Genomic DNA, 25,806 nt, shown 5'->3' on the forward strand with positions numbered 1-25,806 from the left:
ATACAGAATTTCTCCCACCAGAAATTGTTTGCCCTGAAAAAAATCCAGCAGGAAGACGATTATGGAGCTATCAATAAAAATGCCTCATATGGGTCACCCAAGGTTAAAAATGGAAGAACATCTCTCTTCAAAGTTACTGTTCCGTTTGCCCTTTCAAAATTCCTCGAATTTAAGGTGTTCCATTGTAGCATTTAATTATGATCCATTAAAAGCAGTATCCAGTCTCATCTGAGTGAGGAACTGACTGAACAAGCGAAATAACTTTTCTATCTGCTCTTTAGATGTGACATCCTCTCCCTCTCTGTGTTGATGCAACAGGATTACCAGAGCTGGAAGTACCACTCTCTGAATACAATTGCTGATTGACAGTTTACTTAAACTGCTTAACGTAAGGATTTAAAAGCTGCTCGCCCGATCTCGCACAAAGTACAAAAAACAAACTGTTCACCCGTGCCTGCACAGAGGAGAAATTTCACTTGGAATTGATCACAAAATAAGAACTGTTACCAGTCCCACAACTCATGTGTTTCCCATGGACAAAGTTAAACATCACCCAACACCAGGTTATAGTCCAACAGGTTTGGTTGGAAGCACTAGCTTTCGGAGCGCTGCTCCTTCATCAAGTAGTTGTGGAGAATGAGATCATGATCACAATTTATATCCAAAGGAGTCTAGCGTCACGGAAATATGACACATCAACCAATTTTAGATTAAATCTTTCACCTTTCGAATGGGTTTCTGTTCTTTGCTATGTTAATCCCAGAATTTGATTTTAATTACCTTCTCAAGAATATCATTCAAATGTAGAGCTTTTCTAACAATAGGTGTGAATTCTGTCTGCGTCTGAATATTGATTCAGAGTGACATTTATCTGAGAGAAAAGCTCTGCATTTAAATTTCATTTTTGAGGAGGTAATTTCTAGATGAGGGTGTAGAGGTTAGGGTGGATTGGCTGTGCTGAATTACCCATAGTGACCAGGGATGTGCAATTTAGGGTGGATTGTCCATGGGAAATACAGAGGATGGGAATGGATGTGGGTGAAACTCTTCGGAGGGCCAGAATAAAATAAATGGGCTGAATGGCCTGCTTCCACATTGTCGGGGGAGTCATAGAATCCCAACAAAGGAGCATTTTATCGGCATCTATCCTGTCAAGCCCCTTTCAGAATTCTACTGGTTTCAATAAGATCACTTCTGGTTCAGAGAGGTCGACGGCACAGAAACAGACCCTTCGGTTCAATTCATCCATGCCGATCAGGATTCCCAAGCTAAACTAGTCCCACTTGCCTGTGTTTGGCCCATATCCCTCTAAACCTTTCTATGCATATACTCATCCAAATTCCACATGCAAACCACCCTCTGTCAAAACATTGTCCCTCAGGTTCCTTTTAAATCTCTCTCCTCTCACTTTAAAGATATATGCCCCTGAGCCTTGACTTCCCCTACACTAAGGAAGAGCCCTTCGCTATTCACCTTACCTCCATTCCTCATGATTTTATCAACCTCAATAATGTCACTCCTCAACCTCCTGTGCTCCAATAAATAAAGTCCAAATCTCTTCTTATAACTCAAACCATCTCGTCTTGGCAACATCCTGGTAAATCTTTACCGAACCCTCTCTCGTAGGAAGACTTCTATTACAGGGTCACCAGAATCGTACTCCGTACTCTACAAGTGGCCTCACCAACATCCTGTACAACCTCAACATGATGTCCCAACTCCGAGACTCAATGGGGTGAACAATGAAGGCAAGTGTGCTAAACGCCTTCTTGACCACCCTGTCTAGCAGCGATGCAACTTTCAAAGAACTGTGTACCTGAACCTCACCCTGTCCCTCTTTTACAGCACGACAAAGGGTTGGACCCTTAATTGTTCATGGGCTTCCCTTCCTTGTTTTAGCCAAACGCAAGCCCTCGCTTTTAATAGCTCACTCATACACACGCTTTCTCTCCAGACACCCACACATACACGCCCCCAACACTCTCTCAGCGTATACTCCATCACGCACTCACTTTACCAAACATGCGCAGACACTTATGTGCATTCTCATGCACAAACTCATCACTTTTTGGGCAAACTTGTATTGGCAGAAATATGTTTGCAGACACATTCTACTTTGCTCAAAAAGTGCACAGTCTGCAGGCAGTCAATCCATGTAATATTTTATAAATTCCTACTTTGGAAATAGAACCAGTCTGATCCAAGATTGGGGTATGACAGACTCGAACCTCACACCTTTAATGCATTGTCTGGGCTGAGATGTCACTTTTTAAAAAAAAAACCTTAAGTCATCTCGAGAATGTGAATTAATAGTAATTCTGGGATTTACAGGTTAATGAACTGAAACTCAGTCTAAAAGGTGAAAGACTGAACAGCAATCTTGGTGTGTTCAATATGTCATTTCAGTTACATGACACTGATCTTTTGCTATAAAATTTGGGTGTTATGATCCTGCTCCACAGTTACATGATGAAGGAGCAGCGCTCCAAAAGCTCATCCTTCCAAATAAACCTGTCGGACTATAACCTGGTGTTGTGTGATTTTTAACTTTATCCAGCCCAGTCCAACATCGGCCTCTCCACATAATTTCTCGTGAACACTGCCCACACCTCCTGATGCTTCCAGGAAACTTTACAACGCCGATGAAATGGCACACTCTGCATTCCTGAAAAATTGACAAGTTCTCACGATACTGGCTGCTCATTCACGACTCCAACTGATAGGCGACATTGGAAATTTAGTGCAGGAGGCTGAAAGAAATGAGCAGCTTTAAAACAAAAACTCTTGGAGCTCAAAGCTTTCAATAAGAGTCTGAGCACAGCAGCAGGTTCAGGTAACCTTTATTGCGACCCAACTTTGTTACAGCTTCAAACCCCCTCAGCAAAATGGCAGAGAAAAAGCAGTTGCTTTTTAAACAGCTCAAAGTCAAAGCGCACACACCCCCCCAACCCCATTCTCCCCCACCCATCCCCCATCACTTTCTTTACTATTGGTCACCACCAAGATGTCCCTTTGTAACTGGATCCTTGGTACAGCCTTAACCTGGAGGAATTATTGCCTCACTCAGCAATTTCAACCCATACCCTGTATAGCGCCATCTGCCGCAGCGGGATTCAAACCCGGGATCCCTGGAACTGGGTTAATAGTCCAGTCGATAATGGCACTCAGCCATCATTCCTTCAATCCCCCCTGCGGTGGTACGTGAACTCGCTGGTGCCTCTGAAGGTGGGAGGAGCGCGTGAAGTCCTTTCCGCACTCGGGGCATCTGAAGGGCCTCTCCCCCGTGTGGACCCGCCGATGGGTCAGCAGGTGGGAGGAATTGCTGAAGGCCTTCCCGCAGTCGGTGCAGGGGAATGGCCTCTCCCCCGTGTGGGCCCGCTGGTGTCTCAGCAGGTTGGGGGAATGCCTGAAGGCCTTCCCACACTCGGGGCAGCTGAAGGGCCTCTCCCCAGTGTGGACACGTTGGTGTCTCAGCAGGGTGGAGGAATTGCTGAAGGCCTTCCCGCACTCGGGGCAGCTGAAGGGCCTCTCCCCCGTGTGGATCCGCTGGTGGGTCAGCAGAGAAGAGGAATTGTTGAAGGCCTTCCCGCACTCGGGGCAGCTGAAGGGCCTCTCCCCCGTGTGGACGCGCCGGTGGGTCAGCAGGTGGGAGGAATTGCTGAAGGCCTTCCCGCACTCGGGGCAGCTGAAGGGCCTCTCCCCCGTGTGGATCCGCTGGTGGGTCAGCAGAGAAGAGGAATTGTTGAAGGCCTTCCCGCACTCGGGGCAGCTGAAGGGCCTCTCCCCCGTGTGGACCCGCTGGTGTCTCAGCAGGTTGGGGGAACTGCTGAAGGCCTTCCCGCACTTGGGGCAGCTGAAGGGCCTCTCCCCCGTGTGGACCCGCTGGTGTCTCAGCAGGTTGGGGGAATCGCTGAAGGCCTTCCCACACTCAGGGCAGCTGAAGGGCCTCTCCCCCGTGTGGACCCGCTGGTGGGTCAGCAGGTTGGAGGAATTGCTGAAGGCCTTCCCACACTCGGGGCAGCTGAAGGGCCTCTCCCCCGTGTGGACCCGCTGGTGTCTCAGCAGGTTGGGGGAATCGCTGAAGGCCTTCCCACACTCGGGGCAGCTGAAGGGCCTCTCCCCGGTGTGGACCCGCTGGTGGGTCAGCAGAGAAGAGGAATTGTTGAAGGCCTTCCCGCACTCGGGGCAGCTGAAGGGCCTCTCCCCCGTGTGGACCCTCCGGTGGGTCAGCAGGTTGTTGGCCTGGGCAAATCTCTTCCCACACTCAGGGCAGGAGAACGGCCTCTCCCCCGTGTGGGCCAGCTGGTGTCTCAGCAGGTGGGAGGCCCGGGTAAATCTCTTCCCGCACTTGGGGCAGTTGAAGGGCCTCTCTCCCGTGTGGGAGCGCTGGTGCCTCAGCAGGTCGGAGCATTTGCTGAAGGCCTTCCCACACTCGGGGCAGGAGAACGGCCCCTCCCCTGTGTGGATGCGCTGATGAATCTCCAGGGCAGGCGGGAAATGGAAGCTTTTTCCACCATCAGCACACTTCCACCGTTTCTCCACGGGGCAGGATTCCTCAGGTTTCTCCATGGCCGAAGCTTCAGCTGCGTGCACACACACGTTTCCAGCCCCTCCCTGCCGTCAATTCCTCTTTCCAGGCTGTAGATGCTTCTACACACCCCACACTCAATGCGCTGCAACAGTAGGGTCTCTCATCCAGTCCCACTGATGCTGAAAACGTACTCAAACAGGAACCAAAACGCTTTGCTGCTTCTCACAGACTCAGTTGAAAATTGTTTCCTGTCCCGATGGATTGAGCGACTGTCAGACATTGACGTCAAAGTGAGGACTGCAGACGCTGGAGAGTCAGTGTCAAAATGTGTGGTACTGGAAAAGCGCAGGTCAGGCAGCATCCGAGGAGCAGGAGAGTCAATGTTTCGGGTGTAAGGACTTCATGCGTTGATTTTGAAGCTTCTATCTTCAAATCTTCAAGTACACTGTTTAAAAAGAGATTACAAAAGTCATCACTGCCAGGGCAGGGTAAAAATTCAGAACAAGCAATTCTACTTTCTGTGGAATATTCTGGTCTTTTGTTACTCCACAAAATTGACAGCACCATCCCACTCTCTGTTCTCACTCCGATATAACTAATTCCCCTGAAGGTGCTGATTCAGGATCTTACAGGGGCAGAAAAAGCAAAAACATCAAGACTGACATCTCTCTGAATTTTGGATAATACCACCTGAATGTGAATATCTTTCACGACACTGGGATCCTGCTGAGAGTGAGCAGGTCTGATTTTGGGAAGCATAAAAAAAAAGTGTCAATTCAGGGTGAACCTGCAATGCAGCTTCTTGAGGAAGGACCATACACAAAATGGTTAATGACCCCGGGAAGGTGGGAGCAAAATGAGACATCAAGGCATTAACACCGACGCACTTCAGTCAAACTCTTCTGCTTCCAGTCAGGGCAAAACATGCTCTGAAAGTCCAGCCTTCACAATCACAAGATGGTCATAAATCCTATCCCTCAGAATCCTTTCCAACACCTTGCAGACGACAGATGTGTTCTTGCCTTCCCCCACAAACGTCCACTTCTTTGTTGTTCAAAAATCAGATGAAACCAGCCTTGGATATATTCAATGACCTTATTCTCTGAATCCTTTCAAGTTTCACAACATCCTTCCTCTAGCAGAGATACCAGAACTGCACACAACATTCCAAAAGTGGCCTAACCAATGTCTGGTGCAGCTACAACATAACTTCACAACTTTTATAAGAAGAGCATTGGGAAAGTTTTCAAAACCCACAAAAAGAATGGAGGGATAAACCGATCTTTTGCGGGTCAGCTTGGAACATCAGGGCGGGGGGATGGGAATGAGGGAAGGAAGCTGAATGTGCTGGAGCCAGGGTGGAGGAAGAACAGAGGATGCAAAACCGGCTTGAAGCTGCAATGAGGAATATTGCATGTGCTGTACTTGTACCTGTTGCAGTTACTGGTGGGAATCGGGTGCATTTTAAACATCAAAACAGAAAAGATATCCAGCCCTCCCCCTTCCCAATCTCTATCCTTCAGTCCCTCCTCACCCGGGTAACTAAGACACATACCTGAGTTTGAGGAGTCTGCTCCCTCCCTGGATTCACTCCAGTTGCTCCAAGTGACCAATTTCCCCTCCTCCCATCTCTGTCTCCCTCCCAGGATGAAGAGTTGCCCAGAGGGAGGGAGATTCACATTGAAACGGACAGGACCACTTCCGCGTTGTGACGTCACAAAGGAACTAGGGTCGGGGCGAGGAAACGTTACGGTACAGGAGGCGGGGCGAGGAAAAGTGGAGGTTGAGGGGGCGGGGCAAGACCGACTGCGGGACGCTGCACTGCGCATGCGCTGCTCCTTGGGGCGTAGGGCAGGAGAACACACTTTCCAAAACCCCCCTCCCTTCAGAGAATCCCCATAGTGTGGAAGCAGGCCACTCGGCCTCACCGACCCTCCCACACCCACATCCCTATCCCCATTGCTCTACATTTAACCCTGAGTCATGCACCTTACCTGTACATTATGCCTAATTTAGCATGGCCCATTCAAACTAACCTGCACATCCCTGGGCACTATGGGTAATTTAGCACGGCCAATCCACCCTAACCTGCATATCCCTGGGCACTATGGGGAATTTAGCATGGCCAATCCACCTTAACTTGGATAAAGGTTAAAATTACAACTCCAGGTTGTCGTCCAACAGGCTTCTCTGGAAACAGTAACCTTTGGAGTGTCATGAGACATAAGCATGGAAACAGACCCTTCGGTCCAACCTGTCCATGCCGACCAGATATCCCAACCCAAACCCATCTGCCAGCACCTGGCCCATATCCCTCCAAACCCTTCCTATTCATATACTCATCCAAATGCCTCTTAAATGTTGCAATTGTACCAGCCTCCACCACTTCCTCTGGTAGCTCATTCCATACACGTACCGCCCTCTGCATAAAAAAGTTTCCCCTTAGGTCTCTTTTATATCTTTCCCCTCTCACCCTAAACCTATGCCCTCTAGTTCTGGACTCCCCGACCCCAGGGAAAAGACTTAATCTATTATTGGAAGCAGTAACTTTTGGAGTGATTTGGGTTCAATTCCCGCTTCGGGCAACTGTGCGGCATTTGCACGTTCTCCCAGTGTCTGAGCGGGTTTCCTCCCACAGTCCAAAGAATTGCAGGTTAGGTGAATTTGCCATGCTTAATTGCCCTGTAATGTAGGTGCATTCGTCAGGGGTGAATGTAGGGGAATGGGTCTGGGTGGGTTGCTCTTCGGAGCGTCGATGTGGAGTTTTTGGGCTGAAGGGCCCGTTTCCACTCCGGAGGGAATAATTATTTATATAAAATGCCCCCGATCCATTAGAGGGCCCAACATTAGTTTTAATTGGGTAGTAGAAATCTGAAGGATAATTGCTCGCTTCAGGACATCCAGACGTGAATGAATTTGGCACAGGACACATTGGCAACCATTAAAGACTCCGTTGTATTTCACTGGGTTGTGGACTCATGCAGAGACAAGAACAACTTACTTTGATAACAGTGTTCGATTTGCAAATGGAACGGCTGACCGATATTGAGAGTTTGCACACTTGGTTAAGCAGCTATGGGTCATAGCCAGGATTTATGAGGCTCAACTCCCTAATTTGCACTGTTCTGGAAAGTGTGTGCTTCATTTGCCTTGGAAGGAAGAAATAAACAAGAGCTGACAAACAGGTATGAGGAAAGTTGGAAAATGTTACAGAGAGACACACACAGGCAGAGGTTTGCAGGAAAGTTAACACTTCATAATCTGGTTTCAATGCACATTAGCCTGGGTATGGTACTGATATCACAGGGGCCTCAAAAAGGGCACTCCCTCAATACTCAAACCAAAACATGGGTGCCCCCTGCTGGACTGGTTTGTGTTCACTCTTTGCTGCTGCCTATTTCAGTTGATGATGTACATTATTGTACGCGCTCATAAACCTGGTGGCACCCAGATTTTGGGAAAGCAGCTAGGAAAAGATCTGAAGTGTGTTTAATTTGTGAACAAACAAGGTGCATACTCGAAGAGGGATGTCCTGTGTTTGTTAACCACTTCCTTGCCTGGTCAGTCTTTTTTACTTGTCTACAACTTGCATATATAGTATCACCTCCCATACATTGTCATGAATATTATCTAATAATAGTAGATGTATTTAGCAGATGAATCAAAACCATCTCAAATGACTGAAACAGCTGACACTGTATTGTTGGACAAGTGGGAAATATTTGCATCAGTTAACCAAAACACTTCAAAGTTTACAGTCACGGGTATGTCAAGCTGAAGAATTAGGACCGGGGCATTTTGGAGCCTGCTTCCTCGGGCAGAGAATTCTGCGGATACACTACTCTCTGGGAAAACCAGCAGCCCTCACTTCCTCCTCCTCATCTCAGTCCTAAACCTACTCCCCCCAAAGCTTGAGGCCTAGTCTCAGCTACCAGCAGAAATGACTGGATAGCTTTTGCATTTTGTCGGGCTGCTCACTTTTTTAAAAAAAATGTATTTTCGTCAGTGTAGGGGTGAGGTTCACAACTAGAGGGCATAGGTTTAGGGTGAGAGCAGAAAAATATTAAAGGTACCTAAGGAGCAACTTTTCCATACAGAGGGTGGTGCATGTATGGAATGAACTGCCAGAGGAAGTAGTGGAAGCCGGTATAATTACAGCATTTAAAACACATCTGAATGGATATTTGAACAGGAAGGGATTAGAGGGATAGGAACCAAGTGCTGGCAAATGGGACTAGATTAATTTAGGATATCTGGTTGGCATGGACAGGTTGGACCGAATGGGTCTGGCTCCGTGCTGTACATCTCTATGATTCTAAATAATAAAAGTATATTTTTCCAAATAATAAACTATATCCATGTTAACAAGACTTAGTGCACCACATTTACTAACCATTCTCAACAGGTCCTACCCCTTCAATAACTGAGGAACATATACATGCTGGTGTATAATCTCCTTCACTAGGATTTACACACTTCCCTCAGCAATTGCACAAGTAACAGTGAGGGGGGTAAACAGCCCAAGGATTAAACAAACATGGAGGGGGGGTAAACAGCCCAAGGATTAAACAGACAGTGAGGGGGGTAAACAGCCCAAGGATTAAACAGACAGTGAGGGGGGGGTAAACAACCCAAGGATTAAACAAACATGGAGGGGGGGTAAACAGCCCAAGGATTAAACAGACAGTGAGGGGGGTAAACAGCCCAAGGATTAAACAGACAGTGAGGGGGGGTAAACAGCCCAAGGGCCAGTAAAAGAAGATGGAAAGTGAGTGTAAAATGTCACTATGACAGGACAGGCCCCACATTCCTTCCCCTCCGTCCCCCCCTCCCCCCCACAACCTGCCTCACCTAACACTACGGGCAATTTAGCATGGCCAATTCACCGAACCTGCACATGTTTTTTGTATTGTGGGAGGAAACCGGAGCGCCCGGAGGAAACCCACGCAGACACAGGGAGAATGTGCAAACTCCACACAGTCAGTCGCCTGAGGCGGGAATTGAACCCAGGTCTCTGGCGCTGTGAGGCAACAGTGCTAACCACTGTGCCGCCCATAATCTTCCAATTTATATGGAGGTCAGAGATGGATTGGGTCCGAAGGGACTCGCTGATCAAAGATCTGGGCAACGGGGGGAAAAATACACAATGCCACCCTCACCCTGTGTGTGTGGCAGCATCAAGCTGTGCGTGGATCCCCAGTACGCAAACACCAAGTGTCACTACCTACTGAGGTTCTACCTACCCCAGGTGTTGCAAAGGATGGGCCTGGTCTCACTGCCGCGGAACGCTCAGAGTAGTTGGACCGTTCCGTATCACCTGTCCTTCATGGAGAAGTTTATGAAGAAAAACACCTTTGACCACAAGTCCATCAGGAAGTGGTCAGCACGTAGTGTTCTTGAGACCCTTTGGGAAAAGGAGAGGGTGGATCCTGTCGAGCGGTTCCCTGAGCAGACTGTCAAAGCCATTTGGCAGAATGCCTCATCGTCAGAACTTTCCAACAAGCACCAAGACATGGCTTGGCTGGTGGTGAGAAGGGCTCTGCCTGTGAGATCCTTTATGTACGCCCGGACTCTAAGCTGCACCACACGCTTTGTGGAGTTTGCACATTCTCCCCGTGTCTGCGTGGGTTTCCTCCCACAATTCAAAGATGTGCAGGTTTGGTGAATTGGCCATGCTAAACTGCCCGTAATGTTAGGTGCACTAGTTAGAGGGAGATGGGTCTGGGTGGGCTACTCTTCAGAGGGTCGGTGTGGACTGGTTGGGCTGAAGGGCCTGTTTCCACACTGTTGAGAATCTAACCTAATCCTTCTGGGCTGATCAGAGTCTAGCGGCCCGGCTGTATCAAAGAATAAACTATTGCTTGTATGATTGACAAAGAGTCATTTCCAGGTGTGTTTATTGACCAATCCCAGAAATCCGAAGATCCGGACTAGCAGTCCGAACAGCCAGACAGGAAATGGTTAATGTCCCCAGGATGTGGGGAGCAAATAAGACAACAAGGCATTAACACCAACACCAGGGAGAACCTGAACATACAGACGTGACAAACATTAGTGGCAAGCCAGAATCACAGATGTACAGCAGAGAAACAGTCCCTTCAGTCCATGCTGACCAGATATCCTAAATCAATCTAGTCCCATTTGCCAGCACTTGGCCCATGTCCCTCTAAATGTTTCCCAACATATACCCATCCAGATACCCTTTAAAAGGTTATAATTGTAGCCACCACTTCCTCTGGCAGCTCATTCTTTACACACACCACCCTCTGTACATAGGAGTTTCTCCTTAGGTTTCTTTTAAATCTCACCCTAAACCTATGAGCAACCACAGATCAAAGATCTTGTCTGTTTACCCTCGCCATGTCCCACATTATTTATACAAGGTTGTAGGGTCACCCCTGTGGGATATAGGTAAAGCACTGTTACTTCTGCAACCATAATTGCTTCTGCAAAGTGAATGAACTAACATCAGGGTATAATTGTTTCAGCCAACAGTGGAGTTAACAAGAATGAAAGCTATGTGAAGGAAATATATAATTGCTTTTGTATTAGCTACAATGTGCATACATGAAATGTGCCTGCAAACAATGTTACAGACAAACACATAAAGGTGCTGTGAGGGGAGGGGGTGCAGATTAAACTGGATGTGCTCGTACAAACAGTTATAACCATCTATTTCCTGCTTCTGCAAAAACAAAAAACACACAATCAAGGAGGTCAGAAGGCTCAGTGTCGGCGGAAAATGGGAGGAAATGTTGCTTTCGCAAACAAGGAAGCAGCTGGCAGTGAAAGAGGATATACGCTAACACTTTGTTCACACACAAGGCCGGATAAGGCAAGAAATAGACAAGAGTAATGGGCGCCACCGGGAAAGGATGGAGCTTGGAACATCAGGGCGGGGGGATGGGAATGAGGGAAAGAGGCTAAATGTGCAGGAACGAAGGTGGAGGAAGAACAGAGGATGCAAAACCGGCTTGAAGCTGCAATGAGGAATATTGCATGTGCTGTACTTGTACCTGTTGCAGTTACTGGTGGGAATCGGGTGCATTTTAAACATCAAAACAGAAAAGATATCCAGCCCTCCCCCTTCCCAATCTCTATCCTTCAGTCCCTCCTCACCCGGGTAACTAAGACACATACCTGAGTTTGCGGAGTCTGCTCCCTCCCTGGATTCACTCCAGTTGCTACAAGTGACCAATTTCCCCTCCTCCCATCTCTGTCTCCCTCCCAGGATGAAGAGTCGCCCAGAGGGAGGGAGATTCACATTGAAACGGACAGGGCCACTTCCGCGTTGTGACGTCACAAAGGAACTAGGGGCGGGGCGAGGAAACGTGCCGGGACAGGAGGCGGGGCGAGTCCTCCAGCGGGCCGCCGCACCGCGCATGCGTGGCCCCTGCAGCAGACGGGGAGAACAACTCACTTTCCAAACCCCCTCCCTTCAGAGAATCCCCACAGTGTGGAAGCAGGCCACTCGGCCTCACCGACCCTCCCAAGGGTCACCCACCCACACCCATTCCCCCACATTGAACCCTGAGTAATTGTTAGAAACGAAAATCGCTTCCTAATAATCGCTCGAGACAAATTCAGGAAAACAAAGGTTTATTTCCAAGTCTGCAGAGTTGGGCACCCTTCTGAGAAAAAGGCGCCCCGAGGCTTACAAAGTTTCTCATTATATACAGCACAAGTCCCTCCCCTCCTTGGCTCTAACCAGCCACGAGGTTCACATTCTTAAACCGTCATTATTCTCCAATTTGCACCCTTATCACAAAGTCTGCAACAAATGTCTCCAGAGTTGTTGTTTTTTTACCCTGTAGTCTTATCAGTCAAAGACTTATTCTTCTCTGTCTGTGCTAGCGGTCTTATCAATCTGTAGCAGATGTCTCTGTGTCAATCTGTAGCAGATGTCTCTCGAGTCGTTTTTCTATCCTGCAGTCTTATCAGTCAAGGACTCATTCTTCCCTGTCTGTGTTAATGGTTTCATCAATCAAGGACTTGTTTTTACTCTGCTCACAAAATGTCAGCATTTGCACAATTTAAATTATCCTACTTTTGAGTATACAAAATGTTTTAGAAAAGAAGTTACTCTGCTCACAAAATGTCAGCATTTGCACAATTTAAATTATCCTACTTTTGAGTATACAAAATGTTTTAGAAAAGAAGCAAAAGTCTTGTCTTTTATGATAGAGCAGCCTGTTGGTTCAGGCACATCTTAATTGTTTGAACCGAAATTGCCTCTCACAATTCCACCCTTTCTCTTTTTACGATGTGCCTGACCAAGATAAGTGTGAGAGGTAATTTCGGTTCAAACTTTAAGATGTGCCTAGACCACAGACTGATCTATAATAAAAGACAAAACTTTTGCTTCTTTTCTAAAACATTTTGTATACTAAAAAGTAGAATAGTTTAAAATTGTGCATGCAGTTTGTGAGCAGAGTAAAAACAAACAGGCCCTTGATTGATGAAACCATAAACACAGGCAGGGAAGGATGAGTCCTTGACTGTTAAAGACTGCAGGACAGGGAAACGACTCGAGAGACATCTGCTACAGATTGATAAGACCGCTTATATTTGCTCAGATTGATAAGACCGCTTATATTTGCTCAGATTGATAAGATAGCACAGACAAAGAATAAGTCTTTGACTGATAAGACTACAGGGGGAGAAAGACAACACCTCTAGGAACATTGGAGACATTTATTGCAGACTTTGTGATAAGGATGCAAGTTGGAGAATAATGACGGTTTAAGAATGTGAACCTCATGGCTCGTTAAGAGCCAGGAAGGGGACGGTCTGGAGACATTTGTTGCAGACTTTGTGATAAGGGTGCGAATTGGAGAATAATGATGTTTTTAAGAATGTGAACCTCATGGCTCATTAGAACCAAGGAGGGGAGGGACTTGTGCTGTATATAATGAGAAACTTTGTAAGCCTCAGCGCGCCTTTTACTCAGAAGGGTGCCCAACTCTGCAGACTTGCTAAAAAAACTTTGTTTTCCTGAATTTGTCTAGAGCGATTATTAAGAAGCGATTTTCGTTTCTAACAGTTTCATAGCAAAATGTGACATCTCAGCTCACAATGCAATAAAGGTGTGAGGTCAGAGTCTTCTGTGTCCCGATCTTGGGTCAGACTGATTCTATTTCCAAAGTGGAATTCACAAAATATTGCACGTATTGAGTGCCTGCAGATTTTGCATTTTTTGAGCAAATATAATTCTACAGATACACATTCACTGGCATGGACTTCTATGTGTGCGTATGTGCATGAGGGAGAGAAAAAGTCTACATCAGTGCTGTCTATCTCTATGCGTATTTGATAACAGATGCTTTATTTCTAGTGATGTAAATCCAAGCTGCAAACGAATAGTTAAATGTAAGTGAGAGAGAGAATTCCTCAAGTTGGGCATGAGGACAAACCTGTGAGATCCCTCCTTCTGGTTTTCTTCCTCATAAACATACAGTAAACACAAACATGTGTTTATTTCTCATTTTGTTTCATTTCTCTTGTTTAATTCCCTGCGATGATGTGGGAGAATTATTAGATTTGGGTCAGCCAATTTGTCACATATTAAAGCCTGGAAACCATTTTGAATCTCAGCTTAGTGCCTGCTTGCTAAAGCTTGTGTTTCCCAGGCTCAGCGGAGACGGTTGGCCTTGCAGCTTTACTGCTTCCTGATAAACAAATTCTTTTCTGACATGGGACTTTATTTCCATCCCCACAGTTGGCGAGTCAGGCAGGAGATACCCTGGTCCTCTCAGGTCACCGGCCGATATCCTTTGAGAGATGAAATATAGAGGGTGGTTGCTGTTTTTGTTGTGTCCAAAATAAAGAGGAAAGCTGGCCAGGGACAAAAATGCTGTTAGAAATGTTGATACAATTCTCCCTAATCAGCCACAAGATACTAGTGAGAGAACTCAACAGGGTCCTAGCGTCTGGACGTAATGTTGCTGAGAGCACTTGTGCTTTACAAAGTTAGTAATAATGAATTTGCTTGCCCCAGGGCTTTGAGAGGTGAAACCCTATTTGATAAGCCCTAGACCCACACTGAGGTCCGTGCCATCCTTCAAGATGCCCCCGATCTGTTCGAATGCCCAACATTACTTTTAATTGGTGAGTAGAAATCTGCAGTAAGTATAATCGCTCACTTCAGGATGTCCTGACTTGAATGAATTCGACATACAGGACACATTGGGGCAACTATGAAAGACTCCGTTGTACTTCCCCCGAGTTGTGGACTCATGCAGAGACATGAACAACTTGCTTTGGAAATAGTGTTCAATTTACAAATGGAACAGCTGAGAGGGATTGAGAGTTTGCACACTTGGCTAAGCAGCAATGTGTCAGGATTTATGAGGCTCAACTCCCTAACTTGGGCTGTTCTGGAATGTGAGTGCCTCATTACCCTTGGAAGGAAGGAATAATCAAAGCTGACAAACTGAGACATGTAGAAAGTTGAAGAGTGTTACACAGAGAGAGAGAGGGGTGCAGGCAGAGAGAGTGTGTTTGTTAACCACCTCCTTGCCTGGTCAGCCTTTTTCCCTGTCTACAACTTGCTTTTATAGAATCACCTCACGTACATTGTTATGAATATTGTCTAATAAGAGTAGATGTATTTAGTAGATGAATCAAAACCATCCCAATGGCTGAAACAGCGGACACTCTCGTGTTGGACAAGTGGGAAATAATTGCATCAGTGAACCAAAACTCTTCAGAGTTTACATTCACGGGAAGGCCAAGCCTCAGCATTAGGACCGGGGCATATTGGGGCTGAGATGGAAAGGCCCGTTCCTAGTCCCTGCTGGGGTTCCCCGGTCAACAGTCAAGGTCATGGGGAGGCCGCATGGACACACACACAACACAATGAAAACGAGCGCCACCTCCTGGAGGAACACCAGAAGACCCCCGTCAGAGACACATCTTCAGTCTTCATCGTGAATGGTTCAGCCTGATCATTCTGCCTTTCACTGCACTCTTCCTTATCTTTCTTTCACTAACTATGTTTGATTGGGCCTGATAACCTCTAATAAACAGGAATTACAGTTTAAAACTTTTTTTATGCACAGAAGGTCAACCACTCTAGCTGCTAGGTATGTGCCCATATCCCCATCCATCCCGAGCCCTTATGGTGTTTGAGCAACTTGCAGCTTTCTTTCCCCCTGCCTTTGGAACTGCTTGACTGGAAATCAAAGTCACCCCGCAGACAATCCTGTGCTCGGCTCAGTTCACTGTTGCGGCCCTCCTCTCCAGCGATCTCCCAGATGCCAAGATTTCCCATTCCCGATGAAACCCCTGCTGATGATTCCCAATCCCTGGCGCCTCCTGCTCCTGTCCTTACTGAATCCGAGGACTATCAGTCCGATCTCCAGGCACCAACCCCTGACAATCCCCCTGGCTCTGGGTATAATCCCCCTTTTGCTGACACCCCCAAACTCTTTTTAATAAAAAAGGAGGGATTGTGGGAGAATGTGATCAAAATTGACAAAACTGCATGGAAGCCATATTGTCACAAAGCAATGTTTGCAGTAAAATGTAGCCTGTTAACAGAATGCTGTCTGAGCCCTGGCTAAGGAATTCTGTTTTGATAGCCTGACCTTACAGCTGCAGGCTGTCTCTGCTCCTCAGGCCATTGGACTGTGCTGCTTCATAGAATGATGGATTGGTTCTCTCTGTCCCTTATCAGTAATTACAGCCGAGCTGAACCTGCAGTATAAGATAACATTCAGTTTTGTAGACATGAAGAAATGTAGGTCTGGACAATGTATGTGAACCTTACGACTGCCCCTCAGTTGTATAATTAATGGAGAGTAGGGCTTGTGTTTTACATAAAACTTGTAACATTCTGTCTTTTATTGGAAAACATCAGACTTTATTTAAAACTAAGAGGTATTCCCCATGGCAACGAATAAAGCTAGTTAATTGCTCAAGGTCTCCTCTCCTGACTACTTTACTTTAAACGATTTGACACACGAGTTACTTTGCTCCAACAGTACTAATAGTTACATCGAAGGGAGAGAGAATTCCTCAAGTACGGTACTATCAGAATCCTGGGACAGCCCTATTTCTGGTTTACTTCCTAATGAACAAACATTAGGCATTTATTTATTTCTGATTTTGTTTCATTTTTCTTGTTTGATTCCCTGTGACTACCCTCTGTCTCTGGAAAGGTGACAGGCTGAGATTGTGGGTTGGCTTTCGATTGACTGAATGTTTTCTTGTTCTGGAAGCTGTAAAAGAGGCGTGAAAGCTTCAGCAGAAGTCCAGCAAAGGTGAGAACAGACCGACATCTTACTCTGTGGGAACAGGGAGATCAGAGGACAGAGAAATCAGGCCCTGAAATCCGAGCTGACACCAGACTACCCTGTGATCAGTGCTTTGATTAGCAGTGCCAACTCTCTGCCTTTATCTCGCTTCCCATCTGACTACACCTCAATATTCAGGATCCAATCCTTGCCATCCTGAAGCCATGTCTCTGTGAGGAGTCTCAGACCATAATTCCGCATTCAGACAGTGGCGGAGGGGACTCTGATTGGCAGGAGGACCAGACTCCTTCTGGTCCTCCAGGATTTCCCAAAGATTGGTCTCCCCGTCCACCCGAACGACTAGGGGCGGGGTTCCATGCCGATCTCACACATGCGCACTATGAACACTGCTCACGGCCAATAGAGCGGTGTCTGGATCGCATGGGATTGTGGGTACTACATCAGCCATTAATGACATGAAAGCCAGTGTCGCATATGCCTTCTTAACCGTCCTTTTTTATGTGTTAATGATGAACACATCAAGAGCTAATCTTTAAGCGATTTTCAGTTGATAGACTGAGTGAAACACTACAGGTGTTTAACTCTATTTCCAGTTCAGTGTCAGTATATCGCTCTTTATCTGTCCTCAAATACGGACCGAATCAAAGCCCGACGTCTGTTCCACCTGAACGCCGATTTTTTTTTAGTTTGCAGGTTCCAACCCTCCGTTTCAATCATTTATTAAAAGTTACTCGTGGTACATGTGCATCGCTGGCTGGCCAGCATTTAGTTCCCCTTGAGAAGGTGGTGGTGACCTTCTGTGGTCCACACGCTGTACGGTGACCCACAATGTCCTGAGGGAGAGAATTCCAGGATTTAGACCCAGCAACACTGAAGGAACAGCAATGTGTTTCCAAGTCAAGATGGTGAGTGGATTGGAGGGGTACTTGCAAGAGGTTGTGTTCCCAAGTATCTTTTGCCCTGGTCGTTCTAGAGGTAGTGGTTGTTGGTTTGGAAGGTATTTTCTAAGGATATTTGGAGAATTTCTGTGTTGCATCTTGTAGATCGTACACATTCCTGCTTCTGAACAGTGGGACAGAGGGAGTGGATGTATGTGGAGATGGTGCCAATCAAGCAGGCGACTTTGTCCTGGATGGTATCAAGCTTTTTGGATGCTGTTGAAGCTGCACCCATCCAAGCTGGTGGGAGAGTATTCCATTACACTGCTGACTTGTGATTTGTCGAAGATGGACAGGGTTTGGGGAGTCACAGTATTCCTGACCTGTTGACTGCTCTTGTTGCCATTGTGTCTGTGATTAGTCTAGTTGAGTTTCTGGTCAATGGTAAACCCCAAGGATGTTGATAGTGGGGTGTTTAGTGACAGTAACACTGTTGAATATCACAGGGCAGTGGTCAGATTATCTCTTTTGGGGATGAGTCATTGTTTGTCATTGGCATGGCATACATGTTACTTGCCATTCATCAGCCCATTGGATATTGTTAAGATCTTGTTGCATTTCAAACTGAACTGCTTCAGTTTGTGAGGAGTTGTGAATCGTGCCGAACATTGTGCAATTATTGGTGAATATCACCACCTCTGACCTTATGATGGAGAAAGGTCACTGATGAAGATGGTTGAGCCTCAGAAGACACGACCCTATGAATTCCTGCAGAGACGTCCTGGAACTGAGATGACTGACCTCCAACAACCAAAGCCATCTCTCTCTGTCCCAGGTATCCCTGAACAATTCAGATACACAACAATATTTCAAAACTAATTGAAGGGATACAGATGAAACACCCCTCTTCTGGGAGTCTCCAGTGCAAGGTTTTCTGTTCGGGAAACCATCTGATAAGTGTTGACTGTCATCAACCTTTTTGATCTTGGCCACACACAGCGCCCCCTGTCCATTAGCCCCCGCCACTCCAGCGCTCCCTGTCCATTTCTACCCCGGCCCTGTCCAGTCCGTCTCCCCACCTTCTACACCCATCTATTCTCTCTCACCCCACCCTCTGTCCCATGTCCATTCTTCCAGCCCCCACCATCCATTCTCTCTCTCTCTCCCCTCCCCCCACCATCTGCCACCCGCCCCATTCTCTCTCCACTGAAATACACCAGGCTCGGAGTCAGAATTGGGGTTCAATGACAGAGTTTATTGCACAAGGAAATACCGGGGCTCCAGGGAGAGAAAGACACCAACAGCACAGTGTCAGCTCCGAGACTTCTCTCGACCCGGAGCACACGTCAAGAAACTTTTATACATTTTGTGATACAATCGGTCAGGGATGAGATTATTGTCTTTGTAACATGATTTGTTTATGGTAATCCTTGCAGAATCGTTGATAGTTGATACAATCATTGTCAGTTCCCACACAACCTTTGTTAATTTCCACACAGTGTTGTCAGTTTCAGTGCAGACATTGTCCATTTCAATGTCTCCATGGAAATCCATTGTTGTTGTAATGGGCGCTAATTGCTCTCCCTGAGAAGGAGGATTCCTGCAGCCCTGGCTATTAGCATTTGGTATTGAGTCTGTATCATGCTGTTGGCACTTCTATAAGAGGTGTTGGCTGGACCCAGACACTTCCGTGGGCAGTGTTCATTACTCATGAATATTCCCTCCCCCACCCGCCTTAAACTAATCACCTGGGTTGTGAGTCCATTGTGCTAACATTCTGGTGGCCCCAGGCAGTGTCTGTATCTGCTCTGCTGTTTCTCTCCATATTGTGATCCAGTGACCATCTCGTGTGTCAAGTTGGCCAACTGATGGCTCAGTGACCATCTTGTGTGTCTGTCATTTCCAACACCACTCTGATCTTGAATGTAAGGGGTGAATGGCCTAGTCCTCGTTTTGTGAAGTTGGTTCCAACTATCTCGAAATAGTATCACAGAGCACAGAAACATACCCTTCGGTCTATGCCGACCAGATATCCTAAATTAATCTAGTGACCCATTTGCCAGTATTTGGCTCCTTATCCCTCTGAATCTGTCCTATTTATATCCCCATCCAGATGCATTTTAAATATTATCATCGTACTAGCCTCCATCACTCCCTCTGGCTGACACACACCAGCGTCTGTGCAAAAAGGTTGCCCCTCAGAAACCTTTCCCCCCTCACCCTAAACCCATGCCCTTCAGTTCTGGACTCGGGGAAAAGCTGGGGAAAAGACATACAAAAGTTGAGCAGCCAGACAGAATGCAAAAGTAATACAATGTCGAATCACAAGGAAAAACAAATTGTGGTTCTACCCTTTTTTTTCCTGTTGGCATTTGGACTCTTAACATCTGACAGAAACACCAGCATTGAAAAGTGTAGTGCTGGAAAAACACAGCAGGCCAGGCAGCATCCGAGGAGCAGGAGAATCGACGTTTCGCGCATCAGCCCTTCTTCAGGAACTTTATGCTAGAATTTTCAACTCTGGTCTCCAGCGTCTGCAGTCCTCACTTTCTCCAAGAAACCCCACCATCCCCCAGTGAGCATACTGCGCATGTTTTCCGGTGTCATCAACGCAGTGCACATGCCCACTGGTGTCAGCAAAACTCTGGGCATGCTCATTGCTTTCCGCAAAAAAAGTCGCGCGACCTTCCTTTGATGGCCCAATAGGGAACCGTGGAGGACCAGAACAAAACTGGTCCTCCTGCCAATCAGAGCCACCCCATTGTCTGAATGCGGAAGTTGGACCATGAGTTTCTGAAGCTGCTCCTCCTGCTCCTCTCTTTCTGAATCAACATTGAGCTTCACTCAGACCGCAAATTCCTTCCTCTGTCTCAGATCTGTGAGTACGGCACTCTCTTTTCTCGCCCCCTTTGCCATTTCTACTTCTTTCCGGAGTTCAATTGTTGACTTACACCAACTGAAAGGAAAGGGATTTAACCCCGGGATTGGACGGACTATGGAAAAGTGATCGAGGTCTGTGTCTCAATTGGCAAAATAGACAGACAGGAGGCTGGAAGGACACAGCAAATCAGGCAGCATCAAGAGGTGTAGAAGTCGATATTTCGGGTGTAACCCTTCATGGCTGGGGCTGGGGGCTAAAGTGGGGATAGGTGAAGATAGGGAGAGGGTCCGGCCTGATTAATCATTGGGTGGAAGAAATCAGGTTGGTGGCAGGAAGGAGTGGTAGTGAGGGGCACGGGGCTGAGAAGGGAGTCGGGGGATGGAAAGGGAGGTTATTTGAAATTGGAGAACTCGATGTTGGGTCCTGTAGGCTGTAGGCTGCCCGGGTGGAAGATGGGGGTGGTGTTCCCCCAATTTGCAGTTTGGTTCGTTGTGGCAATAGAGGAAGCCTATGATGTTCTTGTCAGAAAGGGAGTGGGAAGGGGAATTAAAATCGATGGTGACTGGGAGGTCTGGTCAGCCTCTCGGACCCGGCTGTGATGCTCACCAATCCGATCCCCAAGTTTACACTCAGTCACCCCAAAGTAGAGAAGACCACAATTTACAAACATGTGGCAAATGCAGTATCTCAATGTGAACTTATAGCCTTTGCTATGGAAAAAAAAAGCAGAAAGACAGTGTATTATTTAAATGGTGATACTTTGGGATGTGGAGAAAGTGAGAACTGCAGATGCTGGAGATCAGAGGCAAAGTGTGGTGCTAGAAAAAGACAGTAGGTCAGGCAGCATCTGAGGACCTTGAGAGTTGACATTTCGGTCCCGAGCACTTCATCAGGAATGATGTGTGGATGGACAAAGGGTCTGATTCTGTGCTGTATGACTCTAATCATCTTCGGGGAGAGCAGAAGGGTGATTGTGAAGGTTGGAGTTTAAGAGGAGCTTTCAAAGATGTTTGCCCTGAATGGGAGCAGAAGAAGTTACAATGAAATCTTGCATTTGTGAGACAGCAACTGAGTGAGTGAGTAAATCCGAGGTTTTGGTGCAACGTGGAATTAATTGCACTGTGAGGATGAAGCCCTACCTATTGAGTCATTTCTACTGGTGAATGAAACCAGGCTCAAGATTAGGAGGAGTAAATTTAGGACAGGGATGAGGAGGAACTGCTTTTCCTGGAGTCTAGTGAATCTATGGAATTCTCTGCCCCAGGAAGCAGTGGAGGCAGCTTCATTAAGTATATTCAAGACACAGTTGGATAGGTTTTTGCATGGTAGGGGAATTAAAGGTAGTTGGGACAATGCAGGGAGGAGGATCTCAGATGATGAATAGATCAGCCATGATCTTAATGAATGGCGGAGCAGGTTGGATGGGCCAAATGGCCTTCTCCTGCTTCTATCACTGTGTAACTGTAACCCTGCATTTCCCACGGCTAACCCACCTAACCTGCACATCCGTCATCATTATAGGCAATTTAGCATGGCCAATCCAAATCAAGGCCGGTGAGCAGTGAGGTGATGTGGGAAATGAATATTAGAGAAAGGGACAAGGAGAGTAAATGTACCAGCAATCAAAACTGGATTCTAAAGATCACAAAAACTGAAACGGTGAGTCTGAATGTGTGCTGCATTGTAACAAAATTGAATGAAATAACTGCACACATTGAAGTGAATAATTATGGTCTGAGACTCCTTACAGAGACATGGCTTTAGGATGGCAAGGATTAGATTCTGTATATTGAGGGTGTTGTCTCATGGGAAGCTTGGTAAAGGTAGAGGGTTGGCACTGCTCATCAAAGCACTGATCACATGGTAGTCTGATGTCAGCTCGGGTTTTAGGGCCTGGTTTCTCTGTCCTCTGTTGATCTCCCTGTCCCCAAGGAGTATGATGTCGGTCTGTGCTCAGCTCTGCTGGATTTCTGCTGAAGCTTTGTCCCCTTTTTCACCTTCTGGAACAATAAAGCATTCAGTCAATCAAGCCCCAACCCACCATCTCCCAGTCTGTCAGCCACCCAGGCACAGTGTAATCACAGCAGGGGATCTCACAAGAAAAAGGAAACCAAATTCGAAATGACGAGGTGCTCGTGTTTAATGTTTGTTCATGAGAAAGTAAACCACAAATGGGGCTCTCCCAGGATTCTTATACTATCCTACTTGAGGAATTCTCTCTCCCTTACATCTAACTCTGAGAACCCAGCTATGATTTACAACAATATTTACACCAACAGAAGTAAGGCACCTGTTCTCAAATAGACAGAGAGATATACAAGATGTGCACATACAAGATCTCTCATGCACACACACACACACACACACACACACACGTTCACGGGAGTGAATGCACATTTGCAGAGCTGAGCTCAAGTGTCACTTTCTGTCATAAAACTTTAAGTTCGCTTGATAAGGTGCTTTCCAGGGATTTCTGGGATTTGCATATTAATGACACCTGCAACCCATTTGAAATGATGAAAGCCTTAACAATCCAGGTTTGTTCAATGGATCATTTCAGTGACAGGACACTGTCATGTTTTTCTATAAATTCTGTGTCTTATTATTTAATTCTCCACAGCCACTTGATGAAGGAACAGTGCTCCAAAAGCTAGTGCTTCTAAATAAACCTGTTGGACTATAACGTGGTGTTGTGATTTTTAACTTTGTCCAGTTTAGGGGGGGAAATTGCTCTGCTAAATTACCCATAGTGCCCAGGGATGTGCAGGTTAGGGTGTGATAGTCAGGGAGTAGACCAACAGGTGAAGGGGAATGGATGTGGGTGGGTTACCCTTCGGAGGGTCGGCATGGACTCGTCAGGCCGAGTGGCCTACTCCCACACTGTGGGGATTCTGTGAAGGGAAGGAATTCCTGCAAACTGTGCAGGGCAGTGCAGGCTAGCCAGCCGGCCGGCCACGTCCCACCCCTTCCTCTCGCCCCTTTTCCCATTCCCTACCCCACCCCTGACCCATTGAAGGCGTCACAACGCGGAAGTGGCCCTGTCAGTTTGCATGAAACTCCCTCCCTCTCGGCAATTCTTCGTCCTGGGAGTGTGTGGGGGGGAATCTGTTCACTTGTGGCAACTGGAGTGAATCCAAGGAGGCAGCAGACTCTGCAAACTCAGGTATGTGTCTTAATTACCCGGGTGAGGAGGGACAGAAGGATGGGGTGGAGCTGTTTTCCCCATCGCGCCAGAGTCTGAGACTTTTATAAAATCATGAGGGGTATGGATAGGGAAAATAGACAAAGTCTTTCCCTTGGGATGGGAGAGTCCCAAACTAGAGGGTCATAGGTTCAGGGTGAGGGCAGTGGGGAGATGTAAAAGAGACCTCAGGGGCAACTTTATCATGAAGAGGGTGATGCTTTTATGGAATGAGCTGCCAGAGGAAGTGGTGGGGGCTGGTACAATTCCAACAGTTAAAAGGCATCTGGATAGGTGTATGAATACAAAGGGTTCAGATGGGTCAGGGCCAAGTGATGGTAAATGCGACTGGAGACATAGAGATTTACAGCACAGAAACAGACCCTTCGGTCCAACTCGTCCTTGCTGACAAGAGAGCCAACCCAATTTAGTCCCAGCTGTCAGCACCCGGCCCATATAGGGGGCAAGTGATGGCAAATGTGACCAGATTAATTTAGGATATCTGGGCAGGTTGGGCCAAAGGGTCTGTTTCCGTGCTGTGTGACTCTAATTGTCTTCAGTGAAAGCAGAAGTGTGGTTGTGAAGGCTGGACTTTCAGAGCATGTTTTGCCCTGACTGGGAGCAGAAGGGTTTGACTGAAGTGTGTCGGTGTTAATGCCTTGATGTCTCATTTTGCTCCCACCTTCCCGGGGTCATTAACCATTTTGTGTCTGGTCCTTCCTCAAGAAGCTGCATTGCAGGTTCACCCTGAATTGACACACTTTTTTTATGCTTCCCAAAATCAGACCTGCTCACTCTCAGCAGGATCCCAGTGTTGTGAAAGATATTAACTTTCAGGTGGAGGTATCCAAAATTCAGAGAGATGTCAGTCTTGATGTTTTTGCTTTTTCTGCCCCTGTAAGATCCTGAATCAGCACCTTCAGGGGAATTAGTTAGAGCGGAGTGAGAACAGAGGGGAAGGGAAGAGTGGGATGGTACTTTCAATTTTGTGGAACAACAAAAGAATATTCCACAGAAAGTAGAATTGCCTGTTTTGAATTTCTACCCTACACTGATAGTGATGACTTTTGTAATCTCTTTTTGCAGAGTATTTGAAAATGTGAAGTCAGAAGATTCAAAATCAACAAATGAAGGGCTTATGCCCGAAACGTGGACTCTCCTGTTCCTCGGATGCTGCCTGACCTGCTGTGATTTTTCCAATGTCACACATTTCGACTCTGACTCTCCAGCGTCTGCAGTCCTCACTTTGAGTCAATGTCTGACAGTCACTCAGTGCATTCGGACCGCAACAATTTTCAACTATGATTCTGTGAGAAGGAGCAAAGCTTTTTGGTTCCTGTTTGAGTACGTTTTCAGTGTCAGTGGGACTGGATGAGAGACCCTACTGTTGCAGCGCACTGAGTGTGGAGCATGTAACCGCTATACAGCCTGGAAAGGGGAATTGACAGCAGGGTGGGGCTGTATGCGTGTTTGTGTGTAACTGAAGCGTCGGCCATGGAGGAACCCGAGGAATCCCACCTTTTGGAGAAACGATGGAAGTGTGATGACTGCGGGAAAAGCTTCTGTTTCCCATCTACCCTGGACTCTCATCGGCGCAGCCACACCGGGGAGAGGCCGTTCCCCTGCCCCGAGTGCGGGAAGGCCTTCAGCAATTCCTCCCACCTGCTGACCCACCGGTGGGTCCACACGGGGGAGAGGCCCTTCAGCTTCCCCGAGTGCGGGAAGTGCTTTACCCAGGTCTCCGCCCTGCTGACACACCGGCGGGTCCACACAGGGGAGAGGCCGCTCACCTGCTGTCAGTGCAAGAAGGCTTACACCTGCTCCTCCGCCCTGCGGAGGCACCAGCGAGTTCACCTGGACGGGAATTGAAACTGTGATGGCCAAGTTGCATCCTTTACCCGGTCTGGCCTACACATGACTCCAGGTCTACAGCAGTGTGGTTGACTCTACACTGCCCCAACCCTCCTTGCTCGGCAAATGAGAGGGGAGAAACTTACTTGGAGACAGAGTATGGATTGAAATTGCTGAGTGAGGAGGCAACACATCCTCCTGGTTACAGCTGTACCAAGGATCCAATT

The 25,806-nt window shown here is 47.1% G+C and overlaps 1 protein-coding gene and 1 long non-coding RNA gene across 3 annotated transcripts in view; one reads left to right on the forward strand and one right to left on the reverse strand.

The window, feature by feature from the left end:
* The window catches only part of LOC140460743 (uncharacterized), a 130,798-nt gene extending 118,994 nt beyond the window's left edge, over nucleotides 1–11,804 (reverse strand). The window contains exons 1-2 of one of the 2 annotated variants that reach the window (XM_072555380.1): nucleotides 11,672–11,804; nucleotides 3,415–4,976 (exon numbers count right to left, since the gene is read on the reverse strand). In XM_072555380.1, the coding sequence (XP_072411481.1) occupies nucleotides 3,415–4,569 (1,155 nt within the window). In that variant the 5' untranslated portion in view covers nucleotides 4,570–4,976; nucleotides 11,672–11,804. Of the gene's footprint in view, nucleotides 1–2,972; nucleotides 4,977–6,086; nucleotides 6,230–11,671 lie in introns of those variants that run through there. The other variant, XM_072555379.1, reaches the window with a different exon arrangement.
* Nucleotides 11,805–20,371: 8,567 nt separating this feature from the next.
* Nucleotides 20,372–25,381, forward strand: LOC140460820 (uncharacterized). Its single transcript, XR_011954360.1, has 3 exons — nucleotides 20,372–20,544; nucleotides 22,069–22,206; nucleotides 24,815–25,381. It is a non-coding gene; the product is annotated as an uncharacterized lncRNA (long non-coding RNA).
* The last annotated feature ends 425 nt before the right edge of the window (nucleotides 25,382–25,806 follow it).

Source organism: Chiloscyllium punctatum, chromosome 36 (assembly GCF_047496795.1).
Source record: "Chiloscyllium punctatum isolate Juve2018m chromosome 36, sChiPun1.3, whole genome shotgun sequence".
NCBI lineage: Eukaryota > Metazoa > Chordata > Chondrichthyes > Orectolobiformes > Hemiscylliidae > Chiloscyllium > Chiloscyllium punctatum.